The sequence below is a fragment of the Pholcus phalangioides genome, unplaced genomic scaffold (assembly GCF_987345545.1).
Source record: "Pholcus phalangioides strain wild (caught in Gottingen) unplaced genomic scaffold, Ppha-v1.0 ptg000017l_1, whole genome shotgun sequence".
Classification (NCBI taxonomy): domain Eukaryota; kingdom Metazoa; phylum Arthropoda; class Arachnida; order Araneae; family Pholcidae; genus Pholcus; species Pholcus phalangioides.
Genome location: NW_028301610.1, coordinates 3,101,243 through 3,125,351, shown reverse-complemented (window position 1 = coordinate 3,125,351; position 24,109 = coordinate 3,101,243). Strand labels below are relative to the sequence as shown.

Below are 24,109 nucleotides of genomic sequence, written 5' to 3'. Positions count from 1 at the left end.
AAGAGATAATCGAAACGGTCGTTTTGACATGTAACATAGTGTCTATATGAATAATCTAATTATAACTGATTAAAGTTTAGACCACGACGTTATATATATTTAGAGACTCTGTATGGTTATGTATCAAATTACTCGTATTTCTCTTGTATCTGACGCTGCTTAATATCTATGATAACTTGTATAAGTAAAGAGATGAGAGGTATCAGTTGATGACAGCTCTTTGGTCCTTCAAGAATAATGATTTTTGGGAGGTACTTCTATTTTAATAGCTCCTTAAAATTCAATTTTTTTATACATTTGATATTCTTACCACAGATTTAGAAATTGATTGTAAATGCATAGTTTACAAGGTTTTATAGGATTAATTACTATTATCAACGTTAACAAACTCTAGGTGTCGATAGACCCAGACAAACAAGCGCTGACAAAGGTCCTCTACCAAATCCTCGTATGATATCTACGAGACTATCGCCAGATGTTAATAATCCGAGCAGAAGATTCACCGCACTTCTAATGCAGTGGGGGCAGTTTCTAGATCATGATATAACTAATACAGCGTTGACGTCAGGTAATAATATTTGATACATTTGGAATCCATATCGGTAATTCATTACGAACAACGTGTGAACACAGATGTTATCGAGTAAATTGATAATAATTTCACTCATTAATTACGGTTTCGTATAAATTAAAATTCCAATTTTGATCCTCCATAATTATATTACCGGTAAAAAATGTTTCAGGAAATGACGGGTTTGGGATAACATGCTGTGCCGAAGAAATCAGAAGAAACGCGAGCCTGAGACATCCTGCGTGTTTAGCAATCGACATACCTGCTGACGATGCTTTTTATTCCGCTCATGGCGAAACATGTATGGAATTCGTAAGATCCTTGGCAGCTCCAGTAGAAGATTGCCGTCTCGGTAAATGCATTTGTTCACGTTTGTTTCTAACGTTCCTTAAGCATGTAATAAAGGGATTCACTTTTTGAAAACGTGCATTACGTTCTTGCAATATCAATCACGATCTTCTTACAGACTTCATGTTGGCTGACTTCGAAATAATAAATTTCAACGTATCAACTGTTTATTTCAGTTTCCAATATAAACCAGTGTGTTTGTATTTAATCATTTTAGTTTTGATTTCTAAATACAAATGCAAGGTGTTCCACAATAAACGTCAGAAAAAAATATAAATCCTACACTTTACAGCTGAATACCTTATTAATAAAAATATTTAATACCTTATTAATAAAAATGCTGATAATAAAAATGTTTTATTTCAATTTTGAAATCAACCGTAATATTTTTATTCCTTTCTGAGAGTCTGTGTGAAACACCAAATACAGGGTGTCTGTCCTGTAAGTCCTAAAATTCGGCCTTTATCCCATCAACCGTTTGAATGCTCGGTGTCATTTTCAAAACGGTCTGTTCGCGTTCTTCTACTTTTCCGAGGCTTAGTTCGCCCTTGAGTGGAGTATGCTGTAAGGTTTTGGAGACCATGCCTACAGAGGGACATAGAATTGGTTGAAGGGGATGCACAGAAGAGCTACGCTTGTCCTTGTTGGTACACGGGGATTGAGTTATGCAAACACCAAACATGGTCATCGCTCTGTCCCTTGTGGGATATAAGTAGGCTATATACAGGGCCGACTTAAGAGTATCATGGGCCCTCGGGCCAATTGATTTTTCTGAGGCCCTACCAAATACATTTTCCAAAATTTCAACCAGATCTCATTTTTGTGATTCCCCTATTCGCTTGAGGCCCCCGGGCCGTGTCCGGGTGGGCCCATGCCTTAAGACGGCACTGGCTATATACCTTGTGGCTGGGCCATGCTGGAAAAAAGAAAAAACCCCGCCAGCCACCAAGACCACGGGTCTCCTCCAGACCAACCATGGTCCCCGCTCTATCCCCCTAGGGATATAAGCTGGTTCGTCTCAGGAGACGTGGGCCATGGTGGAAAATCCGACATCCAAGACCGGCAAACCACCCGCAGCAGGCCGGACAGCCCCAAGCCAACCAACAGCAGGACTCCTTCCACAATACCCCCATTCACCGTACAAAATATGACATTAAATACAAAGATATGGGGGAAACATGGGCAGGTGCACAGACACAGTCGAACGCCGGCCGGCATTGCACCACCGGACCTCCGACCCACGCAAAGTACTACAAACACCAACACCAAACATGCCCCACGCTCTGAAGCAGATTACTTAGCGGCGGATGGGCCATGCTAGAAAAACTCTCTTGATGTCCGGGCCCAGAAGGCATCCCCGGCTCGTAAGCCACAGGACCCAACCCCATCGGGGCCCACAACGCCTGCGACTCGAGGCAATCACATCTCCCCCAAAGTCCCCGGAAACCCCCGCCGGCCGCCAAGGAGCACGGCCGGATCGCCTGCAAGAGACCAGCGAAAACATCCCGAGCCATTCGCCTTCATCACAGTACTCTGTCCCCAACCATCAGCCGATTTGACACACCAACTTCTCTCATCTTGTCCTCTGTTGGAAGGGTTTTTTCATAGGGCCGAATCTGAAAATAGAACATGAAAAGAAAAACAGGATACATGTACAAACTCAGGTTCAATGAACTATAAATGTGTAAGTGGGAATTATGGATATTGACCGATTGCTGGTATTAATAATATCACAAAACTGAAGGAGCCGGAGGGACTTTTCATTGCCAGTTAGAGACATATTTAGATTTGGATATTATAGTCCTAATGATGATCAAGTCCGGAGAAATTTCAACGTTCACTTGAATATATAAAGTTCAGTTGTGCAAAAGTGGATTCACCGGCGGTATACAGTTCAATGAAGAGAGACTTCATTTTTTGAATATGTTTACATTGAAAGAACGCAGATGTCGGGCAGATATGAAGGAAGTGTTCAAAATTTTCAACGGGGTGGACCATAAATTATTAATACGTCGTCAATCGACTACTTTGACAAGGGGACACCAGTATCGATTGGTAAGGGTTACCAATTATTAGATTATGGTGCCGCAGGGAAGGTTTCTCTAATAGTGTTGTTAATAAATGGAATAGCTTACCTCCTGAAGTAGTAAATTCTAACACAATTGACACGTTTAAAAAGAAATACGGTGAACATGTTGGGATAAATCGAGAAGCTATCCGTACTTGGATGAGGCAACCATAATTTTTTTATGGGCATTGCATTTTATCCAAATTTGATATGGGCATCTTTTTCTCAGCCACCTCGTTGGGCCTTGTGGCCTGTTGTGGCCTTGCATTTGTATTTGTAAGTTCCGGTCTTAAAATATGCTCAAAATGTGTTCAAAAATCACACTGTACCAGTTTGGAGATTAAAAACTCAGTGTATCAAAAAATTAAAAAAAAAAAATTCTATATGGACACCCTGTCCTAAAAACCCAATTAGAAAGTTGTTGCCTTGTCTCTTATGAGACCAACAAAAAATTTCACGTCCCTAAGTGCAATGTTTACTGAGATATTTAAATAAAAAAATTGGAGAAAAGTTGGAAGAGAACAGCATAAATAGGAGAAAGTAGTCCATAAGTTTATGCTGTTCTTTCACAGATTTTCTTCGATTGTTGTATTTAAGTGTATCTCAGTAAACATCGCACTTTTCAAGTGCAACGAGAAATTTTTTTGTTGGTCTCATACGAGACTGGGCAACAACTTTTTAATTGTTTTTTTTACAGGGTATACATATAGAAATTAATTTTTTATTTTATTTTGTGACACACTGTGTTTTTGCTCTCAAAACTGGTACAAAGTGTTTCTACACACATTTTGAGCATTTTTTAACTGGATTGGAATCATACATTTACAACTAACGGTTGATGAGATAATGACCAAATTAGGACTTACAGGACACCTTGTATAATTATTACATGTGGTTGTTCCATACACTCCAATCCAGTTACTATACATCGTTTCAGGAATGACCAAATGCATTTTTATGCCGTATTTGAATTTCAGGACAGAGACAGCAATTGAATATTATCACAGCATTCATAGATGGATCTGTTATATATGGCTCCACATCAAATCAGTCGCGAAGTTTACGAAGCTTGGAAGGAGGTAAAGATGCTTTCATTTCTTATCCTCTTTATTAGATTGTATTTTGTATAACGCATGGTATGTTTCAATATATGCAGCAATACTTTTCTCAATCACATATCTGTGCAATTAAAATGCCTCATTAGTATGAGACATTTTAATTTAAAAAAACAAACAAACCATAAAACTAATAAAACTCAAGGGAAAAAAGAGGTTTCTTTTCTCATTTTCATGGATCATTTCGATCTTTTTTTTTTCTACCTCGGTCATCTTTTACGCACGAGGGCAAGACCGGGACCTGCAATTTATTGCCAATTACAAACGGCAGAGTTCGGAATTTTTCCTCTTTTTATACTTGCCGTGAGCGCTAACCTATCGGTGCGGGATTCCCTGCGGTTGGAATCATTTTATGTGGTTATGTTTTGCCACTGTTTCTGTTGTACCCTCACGTCAGAAATGTTTCTGACAAGGACGGTATCGAACTCGCGACACCTCTAAACATCCTTTGATACTTTGGGCACGCATCTTATCGACCTGAGCTGCCGCACCCTTTGACTTGGATGTACCAATCATTTTAGCGCAAATCGCTTCACTGTAAATTTTTCACTGTAAAAGCATAATCTGTGAAAGCGCAATCTTTTTTATGTCACACCATACCAAGCTGACTTGTTGAGAAATTCTTCGATTTTCGATTCCAAAGGTGTGGAAGTTGTCATGTGCTTTTTTGACATGAATGCTCTTTCCCCCCCACCTCCGAAAGTGGACCGGAAACATGGGTACACATATTTGTTTATTATTATTTCTGTATTATTCCTTGTTTGTTTGTATTACGCGAAGTCCTGTTTATTATAATTTTTTCAACTCCACTGTAATAGGGCATATGCCTGTTGTATGTGTGAGACGCATAAACATAAATAAATATATATATATTCTGAAATAAAAGTTTTCTCTACAACAACGATGTGTATATTATGAATCTAACAACGATTAAAAATAATACCAAGTATTTTTCCCATTTAGAGATTTGCTATATTGTTATTTGGTTTACATTACATTAAATTATCAATAAGCTGTAGTATTCCTCAATTTAAGTCTAGGGGGTGGTCGTGATGAGGGAGAAAAGAGTTTCAGATTAAATTCACCCTGGTTCGTATTAATCACCAAAAATTTACCATTATCAAAATAGAAAGATTCAACACTCACACAATGAGTTATACAAGGGAAAGATTAAATTAGCATGTCAATATTTTAATGAACGAAGAAAATATGCAATATTATAAAACAAGAGGAGGACCCTCCCCCCGGTTAAAAAAACACATCCCTTAAATTGTGGGTGGGTGGCGGGGGGGGGGTAGAAAAAGTCCCTCGATGAGACTAATTGGGGGCAGAATATAGAAGTGGGCAAGAAATGAGAACGTCAATGTGAAAGGTTTACCTTACAGTTGTCGGTCCTGGACTAAATCGGCGGGGCGCAGATCCGCAGGGTCGTGGACGCTGACTGGAGTGGCACAGCTTCATTTGGATCGGCGTCAAAGATGTCCATGGAGTTTGGAGTGGCGGTATTCAGTTTGATCGGCGTCGGAGACGTCCACGGTGTCTGGAGTGGCGGAATTTAGTTTGGTCGGAGCAAGGCTGGTTGATTGAGGCCCGAGAGCTTAGGACTCGGCCAGCCCAAGACTAGGGCTGACAGCTAGGGACTTAGAGCCATCCCATAGGCGGGGATCCCCCTTCATTTTTAGGAGGTCGCAGCTCAGACCTCCGAAGAGAGGAGATACGTCGTCTTTTCGTTCAACTACACAGGAAAAAACCACGATTTCTCCAAGTCTTTACATCTAAAACGATTTTTCTGACCAATTCATTGGTTGCGGCATGGTCAAGTGAACCCGCTCTACGTCCGACGATGGATTAACGTTTAGTCGTTTGAGTTCTGCCCGATCATCTCCGATGAGGTTGGGAGAAAGAAAAAGTGGCGATTCTCAGCATGACTAAAACATGTTTATACATGCAGAGCAGATATTTAGGAATTTCACGAAACATTGGAGTGACGCTCTAATTATACAGTAGTTGAAATGACTTAAAATGCAAGTTTTCGGTTCAAATTTTTCTCTATCGGTTAGTGTAACCACAAGTGTTGGAATCAAATTAAAAGGGGGGAGCAAATGAGGGGAACAACGTGTCTCGTATCTTTTACAATCCAAAAATGTGTGTTTAAATTCGCTATGAAATAGACGTTCTTGGCATGAATTTAAATTTTTTCCCTTCTGTTCACGAGGAGGCACACGAGCCCCTATGCCCTCTCTCGCGTACGTTTCTGATCCCACCAATATGTGTTAGGAGGTAGGGGGCAGTGCTGACGAAATCTTGCTGACGGGGGGGGGGAGGGGTTAAAGTTTTGCTGACTTTTGCTGACAAGGGGGGAGGGGGGTCAAAAATGGCTAAAAATTTTCTGACGTAATACTTGAACTCCCCCTTACCACTTGACTGTGATTCCAACCAGTGTCTGAAAATTTCCGCTTACCTTTCTCTCAAAACATCAAAGTTGGTTCTCCGAAAACTAGGAACCAGTCTTGTTATCAATCTTATCCGAAGAAAAGTTACTGAGAAAACTATCGACACGATGATCACTGGAAGAAAACTCGTCCTACACTGAAACATGTTCAACAAGATCCTCAGAACTAGTCAGAACTAAATCCAAAATAGCAGTACTCCTAGTGGCTTCTGATACATGCTGATACAAATAATTATCGAGCACCAACTTAAAGTCTCTTTCATATTCATATCGACCTGAAAGATTCTCCCAATCGATACCCGGTTAATTAATTGCCATAATATGGCAACCCTCTTATGCTTACACATGTAGGAAATTTTATTATGACCTTTGGTGATGTAGTTTGGATCCCTATTCGAAGGATTTTAACGAACCCCTACAATAAGTTTATGACGTGTTTTTTTTTCAAGCTCAACCCATATAGTTTCAATATCACTTCTCTGCACGTTACACTCTCTAGCCTTCAAACATGATTTCCCGCATATTAGGACTCCACGCCCTTTCCTTGCAGATCTTTTTGTTAAAAAGGTATCGTACCTGAGATGTGTAAGAATGACACATCCCCATCGATTGCCCAAGATTCTGTAATGGCTACTAAGTCCAGGCCCTCCACAGCTATCATAGTTTCTAAAAAATCTTTCTCATTACCCAAGCTTCTGGCATTTATTAACACACATTTTATATTCCTTCTGTGTTTTAGTATGAATCGAGAAGTCATCCTAGTCAGAGGTGGGTAATTCCCCGTGTATACTGTTATTATTATCATTACCTAACCCACATTCCCGTCTACGTGGCCTGGGAGTAAAAAACCTGTCCTAAGCCTATCGTAAACTTCCCAGACGGTTTGCTGTGTTTTATAAATATATGACATCCAAATTTGCTATGGGCACCTTTTTCTCAGTTGGGATTCATCTCCTATTCAGATGAATCCCAACTAAGCCACCTATCGGTAAATGCGGGAAGCTCCAAGAACGTGACCCCAAGTGAGCAGGAACTGTCCTTTAGGCCTAAATTTAATTTGCGGCTCCTACTCCTATACCCCTCACTACCCCTTGGCAGTACTGGAATCACTGCCACATCCGAATCCCCTTTCCTTTAATGTGTGATATATGTGAATACTATAATAAAAATAATACTGAAATAATATACCTTGATATTTTAAATTTTTAACAAATCTTTGTGTTATTTTCATATGTTCACAAACTAATTTTTCCAATTCTCCATAACAGATATTTGTCATGTATAGGTAAGAATTCTTTCTTGATATTTCCTTTGTTTTCAGGAAAACTGAAATCATCCCAAACTCACGGATCAGATGTGCTTCCGCCAGATCGGGAAACAGTTTGTGGAAATGGCGAAGACGAACCACCTTGCTTTTTAGCTGGTACATATTTGAATATAGTAATTATCATATAGAAAAAACTTTGATGAGTGATAGAACGAACCTACATAAGCGTTTCTTGCCATGGAATATTGAGGTGTAGTGGTAACACGTTAACAAGACTCATTTTTGTGATGCAGTTCTCAGTAGTTTTAATGGGAGTTGCGTACTCCATGTCCAGAAGCTTGTCTTAACAAAAAGAGAGTTGAGACTGAGAGAGGAGGATTATATGGGATGGGAGCCATGCAATGGCCCAAATGCATTTAATCCGTTGAAGCAGAAATCTACAGTAAAAACAATTCTGCATTTCAGGGTTAGAACGGGTCTGCTTCACCATGGCGGAACCACACGAGAGTCTCCGGAGACACATTTGTCAGAATGCGCATGCGTAAAGCTGCGGAGGCAATTTCTTCAAACGAAATGTCGTCTTATCACCGAACATTCGGTTGGTTGGGTATTTTTTCGATTTGAAGCCAAAAATCCCATTTCAACATGCTGTAAATAACCAATGCTTTCTTAGCAAAGCTTGTATATAGGCAGTGTCTGACTGAACTACGATTTCGTTTTTTTTTCGTCATGACGGCTCGTTTTGTGCGCTGTTCATGATGTGCAGCAAGCGCATCATTAACCCGCACCTCTCTGGGGATGTCGGAACACTAACTATCCGCTTTGAGCATAAATGCACATAATCCTCGCTACGTACCAGCTTTAAGTGTGTACCACATATAATTTGAACCGCATTTCCTCAAATTTGGCGGAATCTGCGTCAACTAAAAAATGGTTACTTCTTAACGGGGGGAGTATTGTGGCAACACTTTGTGTGACGTATGACGTCAGCCACCAAGAGTATATATATAGCTGTGTAATAGTCGTTCTCCTCCTATGCCATTTTCCTGTTCTAATTTTTAGTTTACGCGCACGCGAGTTGCGTGTCGCAAATTTCAGAATTTAATCATGTATTTCTAAAATAAATATTTAAATCAATGCATCGCTGGGATTTTATTCCGTAGTGCTGAACAAAAAATAAATTCCAAGCAGCTCGTGACTGCTTAAAATACGTAGAATTTTTATTCCCCTGAAAATGTAAATGGTATATATATATATATATATATATATATATATATATTGCTTACTAATGAAATACTGTAGAGACAAATTTAATGTAGTTAATAATTTATTTGATCAATTTCGTTGCACGGCGGTCATTTCATGTGCACACAAGGGGTGATTAATGACTAAAATTTAACGCTTTTTAGGCTGATGAATAATATGAAAGAGAAAGAGTGGGAATGTAAAAGAGTATATTTGAGCTCAATTCTTGGCAAATATTGAAGAAATCGGAAAACTGTAAATTGATTATAAAATTAGTTAAAAATAAAATATGTTGCAAAACAATATTTTCTCTAATTTTCTAGGAGATAACCGAGTCAACGAGCAGACTCTTTTGACTTTATTCCATCAAATATGGTTTAGAGAACACAACAGAATTGCCGGAAGACTGTCAAGAATGAACTCAGGCTGGAACGATGAAATCCTTTATCAAGAAACACGCCGTATCGTTGGAGCTTTGATTCAGCATATTACTTACAACGAATTCCTTCCAATACTTTTAGGCAAGAGCTAAATACTTTTTCGTTGACGTCTTGAAATGAAATGATGCAAATATTAAAATATGAAAATGATGCAAACAAAATTGTGTGTAAAGATTCGACTTCAGCGTGTCTATGTTTATAATGCGCTTTTAGAAACATCACGAAACCTCATTGTAATTTTTTTTCCAATATACCATACTATTCATTAACAAAGCGTTAATTAATTTGGTTATACGAAAAATAAGAATTATCAGCATTTTACGCTATAATTTCTTTCGAGATGAGTTATGTTTTAAACGATCGAATCGTTTTAGGTAGTCGCCTGATGGGTGCTTTCAACCTTAACGTCCAACGGAGGGGCCATAGTTTCGAATACAACAAAAATATGAACCCTACTTTGAGTAATGTTTTCGCAACAGCGGCATATCGTTTAGGACACACACTAGTTCAGGTTGTACACTTTATGATATGTAGTCAATAAAAATTCTGTTGATTGCTTTTTCAAAAGGAATTTGTTCATTTTTTAAAATTTAGTAAAGTAAATATAGTAACTGATCATGTTACATATGACTTGTTTATTCAGTTACCGTTCTGTCTATATTTCCAATAATTATATCAATTCATTTAAATTATTCATTCCAGGGACAAATTCCATTGGTTTCGTCAGACTTGCAAGTATCAGACCGGCTTAATTTGTCTACGCAGTTCTTTACCCCAGCAGTTATTTACGATGAAGCCATATTTGATATGTTAGTCAGAGGCCTCGCTGCTACTCCCTCTCAGTCATTTGATCCGTTTTTTACAGATCAGGTGCGTATATTAATTTCTACGCGAGTAATATAAATACGCGTACCCAAAATGTTTCTGAATGTACGCTAATCTGAACTTTACTGCTTGTCTCATGTCAGAAGCCCCTCAATAAAACTTGCGCATTTGTCTCAAACTGTGAAAAAAGAAAATATATCAAGCATATGTATTAAATGTATCTAGGGGGTTACGCATACTGTACGTACATACATGAAAAAGTTACATGTAAAAATTTTTTCTCCATTTCCAAAATTTTTGAGTCGTTGGCATGCTAGTTTTGTCCATGAATGTTTTGTAATTTAAATTTAGCGCAGTAACAGATTATTCAGAATGTTTATTTTAATATCAACCAATAAAAAAAGTACTAATAAGCACGAAGTAACTCTGCAATAACAATAATTTTTGTGAGAAATTGGTTTTAAGTATATTTATAATTGTTGATATTAATAAGTTTTTTAATTTTCTTGCAGCTAACAAATCATTTGTTCCAACCTCCGGGGCAAAGGTTCGGTTTAGATCTGGTAGCTCTGAATGTGCAAAGAGGAAGAGATCATGGAATACCCCCTTATAATGACTGGCGAGAATATTGCAACTTGACAGTACTGAACAATTTTGCTGATCTTTCTCGGGTCATGAATTCACGAGCGGTTGAAGTGTTCGAAAGTTTGTATAGGTGCGGATATCGGTTACTCTCAATAAGTTGTGTGTAATCTCAATATTGTTATAGTGCGTATGGCATTAACATTCATACAGTTTTCAACTCAACTTTTCCTTCCAACAATATTCGATTGCCATTTTTACACATTTTTACATTTTCTATCTTCTATAACACACGCCTTTATTAGCTGATTGGGCTCTCGTGATTTTTTTCTGGGGTTAGCCCGATTCTTCCAGTCCACCTATGCTAGAAGATAGCTGGCGTAAATCACTACTTGATGGTCCACGGTCATTGTTGGTATTGAGCCAATATCTGCCCCCGAGCTGCTAGCAGACTAAAAGACTCAGTAGCACGCATCCGTTTAGAAACAGTTTTAAACTTCTAAGCTCGGCTTGATTAAATAAATTCGGTTGACTTCTCGTGAGTGCATAAATCTATCGGGATGTGATAAGATGGAAATACACTGCTCAAAACAATTAGGGGAGCAAGCAAAAAAGTGAAGAAAACCGTGCGAGACAGCCAAGTATTGGCATACAATGGATAGTACACGCGTATCAATGCGCAATACAGAAAAAAGACGTAAAAAAATTTGGAATTAAGCTTTAATTCTTTGAAAATATGGAAAAAACATGAAAACATGATTTAGGGCAACAATTTGGTTACATGTAAACGATAAAAAAAAGTACTGTTTAGACATGATGCATGAGTTTTAATAGGGCGTGTGGTCTCCTCGAACAGCTAAGACTGCTGCACACCTGTTTGCGATGAGGTTATCGATCAGACTTTGGGGAATACTGTTCCACTCCTCAAGAAGTTCAATCTGCAAGTCTCGAACAGTAACAGGCGGCCTTGGTCGCACAGCAATGCGTCGTCCGAGCACGTCCCAAACATGCTCGATTGGATTCAGGTCAGGAGAGCACGCTGGCCATTCCATACGCTGTATTGTTTCAGCTTCAAGCATGTTCTCCAACAGACGAGCTCTATGCGGTCGAGCATTATCATCCTGGAAAACAAAGGAATCTCCAATGGCTCTAGCGTAAGGGATGAAATGAGGTCGCAGTATCTCGTCTGCATACCTTCGGGCCGTCAAAGTGCCATTTCGAATGATATGCAGGTTCGTATCTCCGCCTATGCTGATTCCACCCCATACCATCCAACCAGCTCGTCTGTATTGTGACCTTTCACGAACGAATGCGGGGTTATTTCGAGTGCCCCTGTCCCTCCATACCAGAGCACGTCGGGTGTCACACTCCAGACTGAATCGGGACTCGTCTGTAAACAGCACTTGGCTCCAATCATGTTGCTCCCAATATCGATGTTCAGCAGCCCATCTTCTTCGAGCCGCACGGTGGCGTGGGGTCAACGGAATACAGACCATTGGCTTACGTGCATAGAGCCCTCCCTCTTGAAGCCGATTACGTACTGTTTGGCTGGACACCCTTCGTCCTGTTGCCAAGAGCAACCGTCTTTGCAGCTGCGTAGCATTCTCTGTTCTGTTTCGACGGGCTGTTAACCGTATATACCGGTCATCAGTTGCTGTAGTGGCGCGTGGCCGACCTTGCCCTGGTCGACGTCTAACATTTCCTGTTTCTTGGAATGGATTCCACAGCCTTGCAACAACACTTGTGGCGACTCCAACAGCGTCGGCGACACTACGTTGTGTTTGCCCGGATTCCAGTCTGCCTATAACACACCATGCCATGGATTCCGGTAAAGCACGTTGTTGAGACATCCTCAAGTCACCTTGTCTCAAAAAAAAAAAATACTGCGCAATCGAATTTCACAGTTACGGCAGTAAAACAGACGTTTCTGCAACATCCCGATTTCTGCCCTTATCTCCTTTTTCTGGTTTTTGACGTCATGAACTTTGATTTGCATATGAAGTTTTCTTCTTCCGTTTCCTGCTAGGCTTTAAATTATGGATGATTCATTTTATGTTACTTATCGGTATACATCTTTGCGTAATTTTGTTAAAACCATGTGCTCCCCTAATTGTTTTGAGCAGTGTAGTTTAAGAACGAGTCTGTTATAAGTATTTTACTAATAACGCAAATATGCAGTATCACCAAATTAAAGAATTTCAGAGGTCATAAATTTTAAAATATTTCATGAACTTTTTAAACATTTTCTTCCGTTTTGTGGTACAGACATGTGCAAGATATAGACTTATACGTGGCCGGAATATCGGAAAGGACGATCAAAAGAGATGCTCTTTTGCCACCAACGTTTGGTTGCTTGGTAGCTGAGCAATTCAGAAGATTGAAAATGGGAGACAGGTTCTGGTATGAAAATGGGAACATGGAATCATCTTTCAGTGAAAGCAAGTATAATTTTTGCGAAGCTTTTTGATTTATAGTTTTGTACTTATACGCATTTGCTTTTCAAATGAAATCGTTTCAGAAAGAATTAAAGAACAAGGTGATGGAATAGAAAATGTCCTTTCTTTCGCTGAATAGATAAAGTTCATGGGACTAAAATCCTGTATTATTTTCTTTCCCAGAAACGCTTCAAAAATGCGGGTTAGTTAATAATAACAGTATTGACGGGGTATTACCCACCTCTGACTTGGATGGCTACTCGATAGAAACTAAATCACGGGGTAAATTAAAATGTGTGCTAATAAATGCCCCAGGAGCTTGGGTAATAAGAACGATCTTTTAGAAACTGTGATAGCTGTGGAGGGCCTGGACTTAGTAGCCACTACAGAATCTTGGGCAATCGATGGGGATGTATCATTCTTACACATCTCAGGTACGATACCTTTTTAACAAAAAGATCTGCAAGGAAAGGGCGTGGAGTCTTGATATGCGGGAAATCATGTTTGAAGGCTAGAGAGTGTAACGTGCAGAGAAGTGATATTGAAACTATATGGGTTGAGCTTGAAAAAAAAACACGTCATAAACTTATTGTAGGGGTTCGTTAAAATCCTTCGAATAGGGATCCAAACTTCATCGCCAACTTTCGTGATGAAATTTCCTACGTGTGTAACCATAATAGGGTTGTAATAGGGAATAAGTTGTGGGAGAATCTTTCAGCTAGAGATCAATATGAAAGGGACTTTTTCAAGTTGGTTTAATAATTTTTTGTGCCCGCATGTATCAGAAGCCACTAGGGGTACTGCAATTTTGGATTTAGTTCTCACTAGTGCCGAGGATCTTGTTGAACATGTTTCGGTGGGGGACGAGTTTTCTTCCAGTGATCATCTCGTGTCGTCAATTTTTTCTGTAAGTTTTCTTTGGGTAAGGTTGACAACAAGACTGTTTCCTTGTCTTCGGAGAACTAACTTCGATGTTTTGAGAGAAAGGTTAGCAAAAGCTTCTAAAGATCGGTTGGAATCAGTCGGGGTGGTGAGTCAATGGGAAGAATTTAGTACAAAGCTGTCATCTGTTTTGCATGACGTTATTCCCTTTGTTCGAAAAAAAGCGTGTTTCCACATCGCGCCCCCTATGGTTCATGGATAGCGTGCGTAACCTTTATTTTGAAAAGAGCATTCAGAGTATAAAAGTGGACGAGGTTATCTGTTATTGTTTACTGATGAAAGAAAGGCGTTGCAGAAAGCGTTATGGGATAGTACACTCATGTCCATAAATTAAGGATAATTCAGAATCACACGGAAATCGAAATCTAAAGTAAAAATTTCACCTGTAGAATTATCACACACATCTGCAAGAATGATATGCAAATTTCAGGAAGCCACCAGATGATGCCGATAGTACGTCACAATGACGAGAGTGTAAGAGGGGAGGGGGTATATAAGGAATGGTGGCAAAGAAGTGAAATTGTTCACAAGAGTTCTGTAAGGCGCTCAGTGCCATATAAGCGAATAGTTATGACACAGAGGACGCATGTGGATGATTTTTTACGTGGTAGAATTATCGGCCGCCTGGAATGTGTACTCAGATGGAAGTATTCGAGGAACTTGGAATTGCCCGAAGTGTCATCTCTAGGCTTTGGCAACGATTCCAAGATAACGGAAATGTCAGTAGACGTTACAGTACAGGTCGCCCTCGAGTTACAACGCCGAATGAAGACCGGTATTTGGCAGTAACTGCCAAAAGAAGCAGACGGAGCACAGAATCCGACCTGTCTCGTCAGCTATCTGCAGTCACGGGTACCACAGTTTCAAGGCAAACCGTGTACAGACGTTTGGAAGATATTGGTCTATATGCTCGCAGGCCTGTCAGATGTGTTCAACGACACCTTTACGGTGGTGCAGCATTGCTCGTTTGGGGTGGAATTATACTGGGTTCCAGAACAGATCTGCATGTTCAAACCGGAACTATGAAAGCCCAAATTTATCGGGACATCATTCTGGAACAACATGTGCGTTTGTTTAGGGGTGCCATGGGCGCAGAATTAGTGTTTATGGATGACAACGCCCGTCCTCACCGAGCAAACATCGTAAACGAATGCCTTGAATCTGAGGATATAACCCGTATGGAATGGCCAGCATTCTCACCTGACTTGAATCCGATAGAGCATGTGTGGGACATGCTTGGCCGACGAGTTGCAGCCCGTCAACCACCTCCTACATGTGTACCGGAACTTCGGAGAGCATTGCTTGCTGAGTGGAGTGATCTTCCCCAAGATCAGATCGGTAATTTGATACTCAGCATGCCCAGGCGTTGTACGGACTGTATTTCATCGCATGGACATACAATGTATTAACCATCATACCAACCATGTAATAGTAAGTTTTTGTAAAGGAGATATTTTTTACAATTGCTCCAGGGAGCAAAAATCGTAATTTTTTATGAATGGTATTATACATACCCCATCGTTTTTGTTCTTTATCTTTTGTTTAATAAATGGGCTGTATGAATAAGTAACGTTTGTTCTGTTTCTGAACCTTTATTTGCCGGAGCTGGCATTATCCTTAATTTATGGACATGAGTGTAAAAAGGAAGTTGAGTCTAGGTTGGCAGACAACATTGACTCCGACCCAAAATCATTTTTTAGATACGCCAATAATGGATATAAGGGGACAGTTGCGCCCCCCCTCTCGATAGGAGGGTATGGGGTAGAGAGCAATGTAGGTATGTGTAGTGCTTTCAATATGACTGTTTCGCGTTGGTTTTTAATAGAGAATACGATATCCAATGTACGGGTATTGCATAGAGCAATAAAATCTTCAATGACATTCAAGTGGAAGATGAGGAGGTCCTAAATCTTCTAAAAAATGTATGTGCGAGCAAAGCACAGGTGATATTTATCCTAGGGTCCTCAGGGAATGGTCTAATGAATTGCTGGGGCGAGTCGCGCAGATATACAGGAGTAGTGTTGCTGAGGGTATCGTCCCAAGGGATTGGAAACTTGCTAATGTTGTTCCGATACTTAAAAATAGTAAAGCGGGGGGGGGGGGGGCTGTGTTCACTTATCATCTAGTGAGTTTGACGAACTCCCTCTGGAAAATTTTGGAAATTATTATCAAAAAGCAACTGGAGAAGTGGCTATTAATACGCCTTCAATCGACTGCTTTGACAAGGGGGACAGCAGTATCGATTGGTAAGGAATAATTCTAGGTTGTGGTATGTGTATTGCAGGGAATTTTTCTCTAATAAAGTTAATAAATGGAATAGCTTAGTCCGTGGGTAGTAAATTCTAACACAATTGACTCGTTTAAAAAGAAATACATGCTAGGGTAAATCGAGAAGTTATCTATACTTATATAATACAACCATAATTGTTTTTTTATGGACATTATATATATATATTTTACACACACATGTATGTGTGTGATGTATATATGCATAAATACAACATACAATGTGTATATGTGTGTGTGTATATATATATATATATATATGGGTGTACACACATTGTTTATAATTTTTGTGTTTTTGCATTTTTAATTGGGTTGTATTTTAATATGACATCGATACTTGTAATGGGCATCCACAGCCGCCTTGTGGCCTGTTGTGGCCTTGTATTTGTATCGATATAAAAAGAGCACGCAAATCATGCTTTCAGTAATTTGCAATGATTTATATGGACTCAATGTAGAATACTATATTTTCAGATCAATTGGAAGAAATTCGTAAAGTAACTCTTGCTCGAATTCTTTGCGACAATTCTAATATCTTGTCGATTCAGAAAAATGCCTTTTTGAAGAGTGGACTAAGGTATATACAGTTTTTATGACATTTACACGTAGTTTTATACAATTTAACAATAATTAACACAATTCCCATTCGCGTAATTCTAATCGGTAGTTATTACGTACGATTAGTTATTTTCTCTAATTACAGAAATCCAGTGGAGCCTTGTATTCAAGGAAACATTCCCCGCATGAGTTTGGATCCATGGAAGAATGAACCCGTGTGGGTGTGAAAAGTGGCTGTTTTTGGCATCAAAATAAAAATAAAATCATTTTATCAATGGTAGTTGCAAATGAGTTTCTTTCTACTGCACATCAAAATATTGAATTTTTATCACTTTTGAAGGCTGTGTACTTTAAAAACTCATTACAATAATTAAATTTGAATAAGCATAACAAAATAGGCCTACAAAAATGCAACGCTAAATAATATAATTTAGTTTATACGCTAAATAAGCGTACAAGATTTTGGACCGATAAAATAGTCAAGGAATGAGCTGAATTCGTGTTTAAGAGAATTAAAAATGCTAAGATTCAGAACAAAATACTATTGGTTGATGAATACATTTACAAGTAGCAAAAGAATTAATCATAACATGCGTAAAAGAGTTTACAGGATGTCCTATAAGTCCTGATTCGGTCATCTCATCAACCGTTCGTCATAAAGGAATCCCCCGGAACCATTTTCGAAAGTGAAAATACAGCATGTCATAAAAAATAAAAAATCGAAAATTTTATACGGTCCTCGATCCACTAACTTCCAATGAGAAAGTCATCCTGTTTCCCCGAGGTCAACAAAAAAAAAAAAAAAAAATCATGTTTATAAGTCCAATATTCTCTGAGATTTTAATTCAAAAATCACAAAATTCAAAAGAACAGCATATGATAAGAGAAATAAGCGTTGTGCGCTAGTTTACGCTATCCTTCCCCGATTTCGAATTCAAATATTTCTGCGAATATTGCAGTTAGAAACATGAATTTTTCTGGAGAGACTGCAACAGCTTTCTGATTAGAAGTCAGAGGGCAACCATATAGAAATTTACATATTTTTTTTTTATGACACTGTATTTTCATTCTCGAAACTGGTGCAGAGTGATCTATAAACACTTTGAGCATTAGAATGTTTTAAAGTTAGAACCATACCTCTGCGATGAACAGTTTGAGATAAAACGAATTAGGACTTGCAGGACACACTGTATATAGAAGGTTATGCTCGTCTCTTTCACTGTAACCTCAGAATTAAGAAGCAGAATAAAATGTTTTACTAAAAGAAATCGAATGGTGACTAATTTTTTATGAAAAATATCAAAAAGAATAGACAAAGACGCCAATGAGATTGATAAAAATACTTGTTCATGATTGAGGAAACAGTACTAGTTTGCACTATGGTAAATAATAGATGAATTAATTCAGTATTATCGGAATATTTTGAACATGTTTAATGAATAGCTTTTGCGTCTACTAACGACTTGCACGCAATGTAATTCAAAACGGTTTATATGAGTTGGAAGCGTGCAAAGATACGCTCGCTACCTACTGGAGACGATCAAAACAATTGCAATGAAATACTGAGAAGAGAGTTGCCCGAAGCCACATAGAGAGAGAGTGCAACTTCCTTCAAGTTCGGAGATGGCGTGCTTCTCTCCTCGACTTGTTGGGGCGGTTTGATGCGTCACGCATATCACTACGTGACTCGAAAATTAATGCTATATGAAATTTGGAGAGGCGAAAACAGACCTGCCTTGTGTTACACACTCTTTATTTCAACAAACATTTTTTAGTTTCGGAGATCGACAATTCAATGGACTTAAAACAATAAAAAAACTATGAAGTTTGGAATCGGTTAAAAGAAAATGTTTTGTTCAGTGTGAAATTGAAGAAATTGAAAACTAGCGTGAAACCGAAGTTCTATGAGCAAGGTGAGAGCTATTAAATTTTGAAACGAAAATGAAGTTTTACTAAACATTTCATTCTATTGGTGGAAACCAAAATGAGCATTTAACAGGAGTTAAGAATATCTTTCTGCTAATTTTATTTTGAACATCGTTGAAATGCTTAAATTTGTCTCAAAGTAACTTGAAACAAAATATAAGTAATTAACAGAAATATAATAAAGTACATCATGTAACCCCTTTAGTTTCTTTACACATTCTTTGACAAAAATTTAACTTTGACATCGATTGATGTCCTGGATTTGCGTGTTTCATATGGTAAGTTAAAATTACATAGCAAAACAATCTTCCTGATAGAAACATACTTTTCTTATAGGACTATATTAGTCCTTCTTACACAGTATTATGTACCATTCAGAAATGAAGAAAGTGCGAAAACTGAAATAGTCCGCACCCTATAAAACTTCCCTTATACTTCTCGAAAAGTGAAATATTTCCGTCTCAAATTAGTGAAAATATAAATTGCAAGCATTCTCTAAAATTACTAGATTAGAATTAAAACTAAGCACTGATATTAATAATTCGAGCCATCTCTTTCCATTTATGAATATAAGTTGTTTTGTCAGAACAAAACAACTTATATATTCAGATATTTATTTTCAGAATTTCACATATTAAATGTTTACTTTCAAACAGAATCAATGTTGTAGAAAAGCTGTGAAGAAAATGTGAATCAAAGTATTTATATTTCTATACAGAATTTATATTCGAAACAATATTATTATCTTATAGTTTTCGAAACAATAGATCGTCCCAAAAGTAATTGTATGTAAAGAGTATCCAAAAATATCGTAGTAATTCGTTTTATATTAAAGAAGATTATACTACATCCCAATGCTAAGTACAGAGTTTCTGGAACAAATCCTCTGGCAGTGTGATTATTTGACGTTAGAAACTCCTACTGAAATTCCACGAGTCCATTGAGTGTTTAGAAGTACGTTGATATTTGAAAAAAAGAATTATGTATCCAACTCTAATAGAATATAATTGATAGGAATACACCATTCAACAAACTATACTAGGGCTATAAATAATGAAATAAAAAGGTATTTTATGCTGTTGATTATCAAAGTGTTTTTACTTTGATCTCTCGTTTAGCAAATAGTAATTGCGTACAAATTCACTATATCAAATCAAATTTATTTGCGTACATGAGAAAATTAGAGTATTATAAAACTGATATAATTTTTGATACAAATAAGAGTATTAAACAATATGATATAAATCGTACATTTACAGTTGGACCACGGAGGAGAAAGGGACATACAAATAAATGTCCTGACGAGATCCGTGGAGGATAAGAAGGGTTGGCAAAAACAATCAAGAAAAAAAAAAGTCGAAAAGAAACAAGATAAATCGATGTTATGATGAGAAAAAAATACTAAATCTCTGTTATGGCTTTTGTGTTTGATTTTTAAACGGGTCTTAAACGTAGGGGACGTAGGCTATTGATTTCTCTTAAAGCGGCAAGTAGCGTATTCCAGCAGCGTGGGCCAGCAGTATTAATATTGTTGATAAGCATATTAGTGCGAGCTGCAGCGGGGTAAAATACATTACGTGTACGGATATTATATTCGTAATTATCACTATATATACCGTGAAGAACATATATATTATATTAATGATACCGAGATAAAGAATGTGAGCTTTGCAGTTTTTCCAGGTTTTTTATTTTCCAAAATATTTTTTTTCGAAACCTATATTTAGATTTGGAAAAATTAAAATTGTTGGTATCCACTTTCTACATGTGCTTCTTAAAGAACATTGCTGAGAAATTTCTCCACATGATTCAATTATGAGATGAATTAATTATTATTGTTCTCCTATGATAAAAAAAATGGTATTATATCGTATCGTGTTTTCTAATAATCAAAAATTTATGGGTCAATTAAAATTTTAAATATAAGATAGATTTAGACATTGATAATCAAAAATAGTGAAACTGACGATTGGATTTTTGTTTTGTATTAAAATGAGTTTATTTTTTGTTTGGTTTGTAGCTACCGGAATTTGTGATGAAATTCATACTTACGGTAGTCCTTCTTTCCATTTGCATCATTACTAAACAGTCCGAGAACAGGAGAAAACGTAAGTGTTTTTTTTTCCAATAAAAACATTAAATGTTAATGACGTTGTGCGATTAACAAAAGAAAAAAAACAGGACAAAAAATGTATTCAACTCACAGCTACTTTACTCTGATGCTATTCGATCACCCACTTTGGTCGGGTGCAGTATTACTATTAAAACTGAGGTTGTGATATATACACAGTGGGTGCAGTGAAATATGTCGAGCAATATATTTGTCAATCTTCCATTTAACCCTTAAATACGCGCAGCTTTGCATATATGAAAAGGGTCCTTCACACGTTCATTACTGCAGACAGTTTGAAGATAAAAATTCAGAATCGACTTTGAACATAAGCTGAGGTCGTCTTCTTTCCATTTCATATCTTGAATTTGCTTTCAGATGTCCGATTTAACGAAAACAACTCTGTTTGTTGCAGAGCATGTGTGTCTATGGTTTCGCTAATTAGTTAAAATGTTTTGCTTGCATTTCGTTCTTTTTTACCTTGAAGTTTGCAACCCAAATTGTTTTTTTTACTATAGTTTGAATCATAGAAAAGGTAGTTATATATTTGGAATGTGATATTACTTCAATATTTTTATTTTACGGATAATTTTGAGACTCTATGAGACCTCTGTAAGGCACTGTACGAGCAGTGCAATTCGAGATAATTTTTTTAATGATTTTTCAGGCTTACTATACGTGTGATTAACTATGAAAAAATTTAGCAGCTGGAAAAAAATAATTGAGCATTTAAGAGTTAAAAATGCTCACATTTTTTATTTGAAATTTCAGCCACTATAAAATTTTTAAAATTCCATTATTAAATTCATAGGGGAAGAACCACCGGTTGTATTTCCAGACATTGAAGACATTCCAGAAAATTCCTGTATTGTCATTGATGGATCTGAAGGTGTTTGCAGGCCAACTGGTCTTTGTGTATTTAGATTCGAATCCGTTTCTCAATCGGAATTATCATCTTGCGTTCTGAATAAAGATGATACAGGGATATGCTGCCCAAAGAAGCCACCGCCAACACGAGGAACTGGTAGTTTTCGATTGCACAAATGCTTTGTATAATTTACCGCTGTTTTAGATTTCATGTGCTTTTGAAAATCAAGAAACTCTTTAAATGATTGAAAAATCTTTTACAAAGGCTCCATCAGACCTGCTAATGATGATCCGGTGATAGCTATTCCACATATTTCTTTGAGTGAATTGGATGCTGCTGGTGAAGAAGGACTCTCTATGGTACAACAAATCGACCAGCTAGAACTAGAGTTGAAGAGAAAGGGTAAGAAAAAATAAATTTATGTAAATACTTAAAAATCCATTGATGCTTAGACTTTCTAGAATATATAGTAGCTTTTCCACTAAAAGAATACACACATGCTCTTATATACAGGGTGATTCAGAAAAGATGGATAAAACTTTAAGAGGTAGTAGTACACACGGTAACAAATATTTTTTATCAAAGAATGCATGGTCTAAAATGAAATGCAAACGTGCTACAGGCCGCAACATAGTAAAACCGAGGATACGAGGAGAAAATACAAGAATAACGTATACGTTATACAAGAAATTTTGATGAATAATTTACAATAATTGCTCAAAAGAGCGACCGCCAAAGGTGATGCAAGAAGGACACCGGTGAAAGACCAGGAGACATTGATTCACGCTATGGCATATTCCAGGCATATTGCGAACTACCCCAGCAGCAGCCGAAAGTCTTGCGATTAGTTCCTCTTCACCGTCAAGAGGAGTCTCATGCACCAGAGTCTTCAGCTGTCTCCACAAAAGGAAAAATTAAGACACGACAGATCGGGCGATCGTGTTGGCCAAGCTATAGGACCACCTCGCTCAATCCATCGGATTGGAAAAGTGACGTCCAGATAGCGCAATACCTCTCTCACAAAATGGGCCAAAGCTCCATCGTGCCGGAACCACATACGCCGCCTGAAGGCAGTTGGAACATCCTCCAGCAAAGTCTGGCAGCACCTTTTGCAGAAACGTTCGGTATTTTGCCTCGTCAAGGCTTTCCGGCAGAAGATACGGTTCTATTAGGAGGTCGCCGATGATTCCTGCCCACACATTGATGGAGAAGCGTCGCTGATGCACATGTGGATTTACAGACACCCAGACATGTTTATTGTAGTTGCTAAATACACCATCTCGTGTGAAAGTGCATTCATCGGAGAAAAGAACAGTTGGCGCAAAATCTGGGCGTGCTGCACTCTGCTGTAAGAGCCAGCGGGCGAAGTCTACGCGACGAGCATAATCTTCTTCATTCAATGCTTGGACTCGTTGAAAATGGTATGAGTGCACCCTCTCACCCTTCAGCACCCTCCATGTCGTAGATTGTGGCACACCAAGGCTACGGCCCACAGCTCGTGTGCTTGTAGTTGACTGATCTGTCACCATCTTCAAAATCTCTTCTTCCACACCTGCTGTCCTGGCAGTCCTTGTACAACCTGTATCAGACCGAGAAGCAAGAAAGGATCCCGTTTCGCACAGTTGCTGATGCTAGCGCACAAATGTTTTCCGATTGGGCAACGGCCTGTGGGAAAAACGCTCACCGTACATTCGTGCTGCCTCTGTGGTACTTCCATTGGCAGCTCCGTAAATGAAATGCATGTCGGCTTTTTCAGTATTACTAAAGTGAGCCATTTTTCCGTACGTTACAACTGTTAGAACGGTTACTCGCTGGAATAACTTCACAGAGCTAGCGTCCGCGCCCTTTACTCACTGTGAGGTATATTTGCATACGGTTATTCTTCTTCCCCAGGTTACATTTGCATGCATGGTGTTCTTTCTTTCTCGATAAATTTCAACAGGAAAGCCTTTTAACGTTCGCGGAACGGCCGTTTCGAAACGTGTTAGCGCGTTTGCATTTTATGTTAGATCATGCATCATTATGTGATGACAATTGTTTGTATTGGTATGTTATCACTTCTGAAAGTTTT

The 24,109-nt window shown here is 38.2% G+C and overlaps 1 protein-coding gene across 1 annotated transcript in view; it reads left to right on the top strand.

The window, feature by feature from the left end:
• LOC149072113 (uncharacterized) overlaps positions 1-24,109 on the top strand; it is a 54,225-nt gene that overhangs the window by 15,450 nt on the left and 14,666 nt on the right. The window contains exons 6-19 of the mRNA XM_089246739.1: positions 395-568; positions 744-923; positions 3,965-4,066; positions 7,876-7,977; positions 9,390-9,587; positions 9,881-10,017; positions 10,209-10,376; positions 10,844-11,046; positions 13,179-13,351; positions 17,051-17,153; positions 17,280-17,355; positions 21,081-21,168; positions 21,982-22,194; positions 22,303-22,440. Coding sequence (XP_089102865.1) covers positions 395-568; positions 744-923; positions 3,965-4,066; positions 7,876-7,977; positions 9,390-9,587; positions 9,881-10,017; positions 10,209-10,376; positions 10,844-11,046; positions 13,179-13,351; positions 17,051-17,153; positions 17,280-17,355; positions 21,081-21,168; positions 21,982-22,194; positions 22,303-22,440 — 2,055 coding nt within the window. The remainder of the gene's footprint in view (positions 1-394; positions 569-743; positions 924-3,964; positions 4,067-7,875; positions 7,978-9,389; positions 9,588-9,880; positions 10,018-10,208; positions 10,377-10,843; positions 11,047-13,178; positions 13,352-17,050; positions 17,154-17,279; positions 17,356-21,080; positions 21,169-21,981; positions 22,195-22,302; positions 22,441-24,109) is intronic.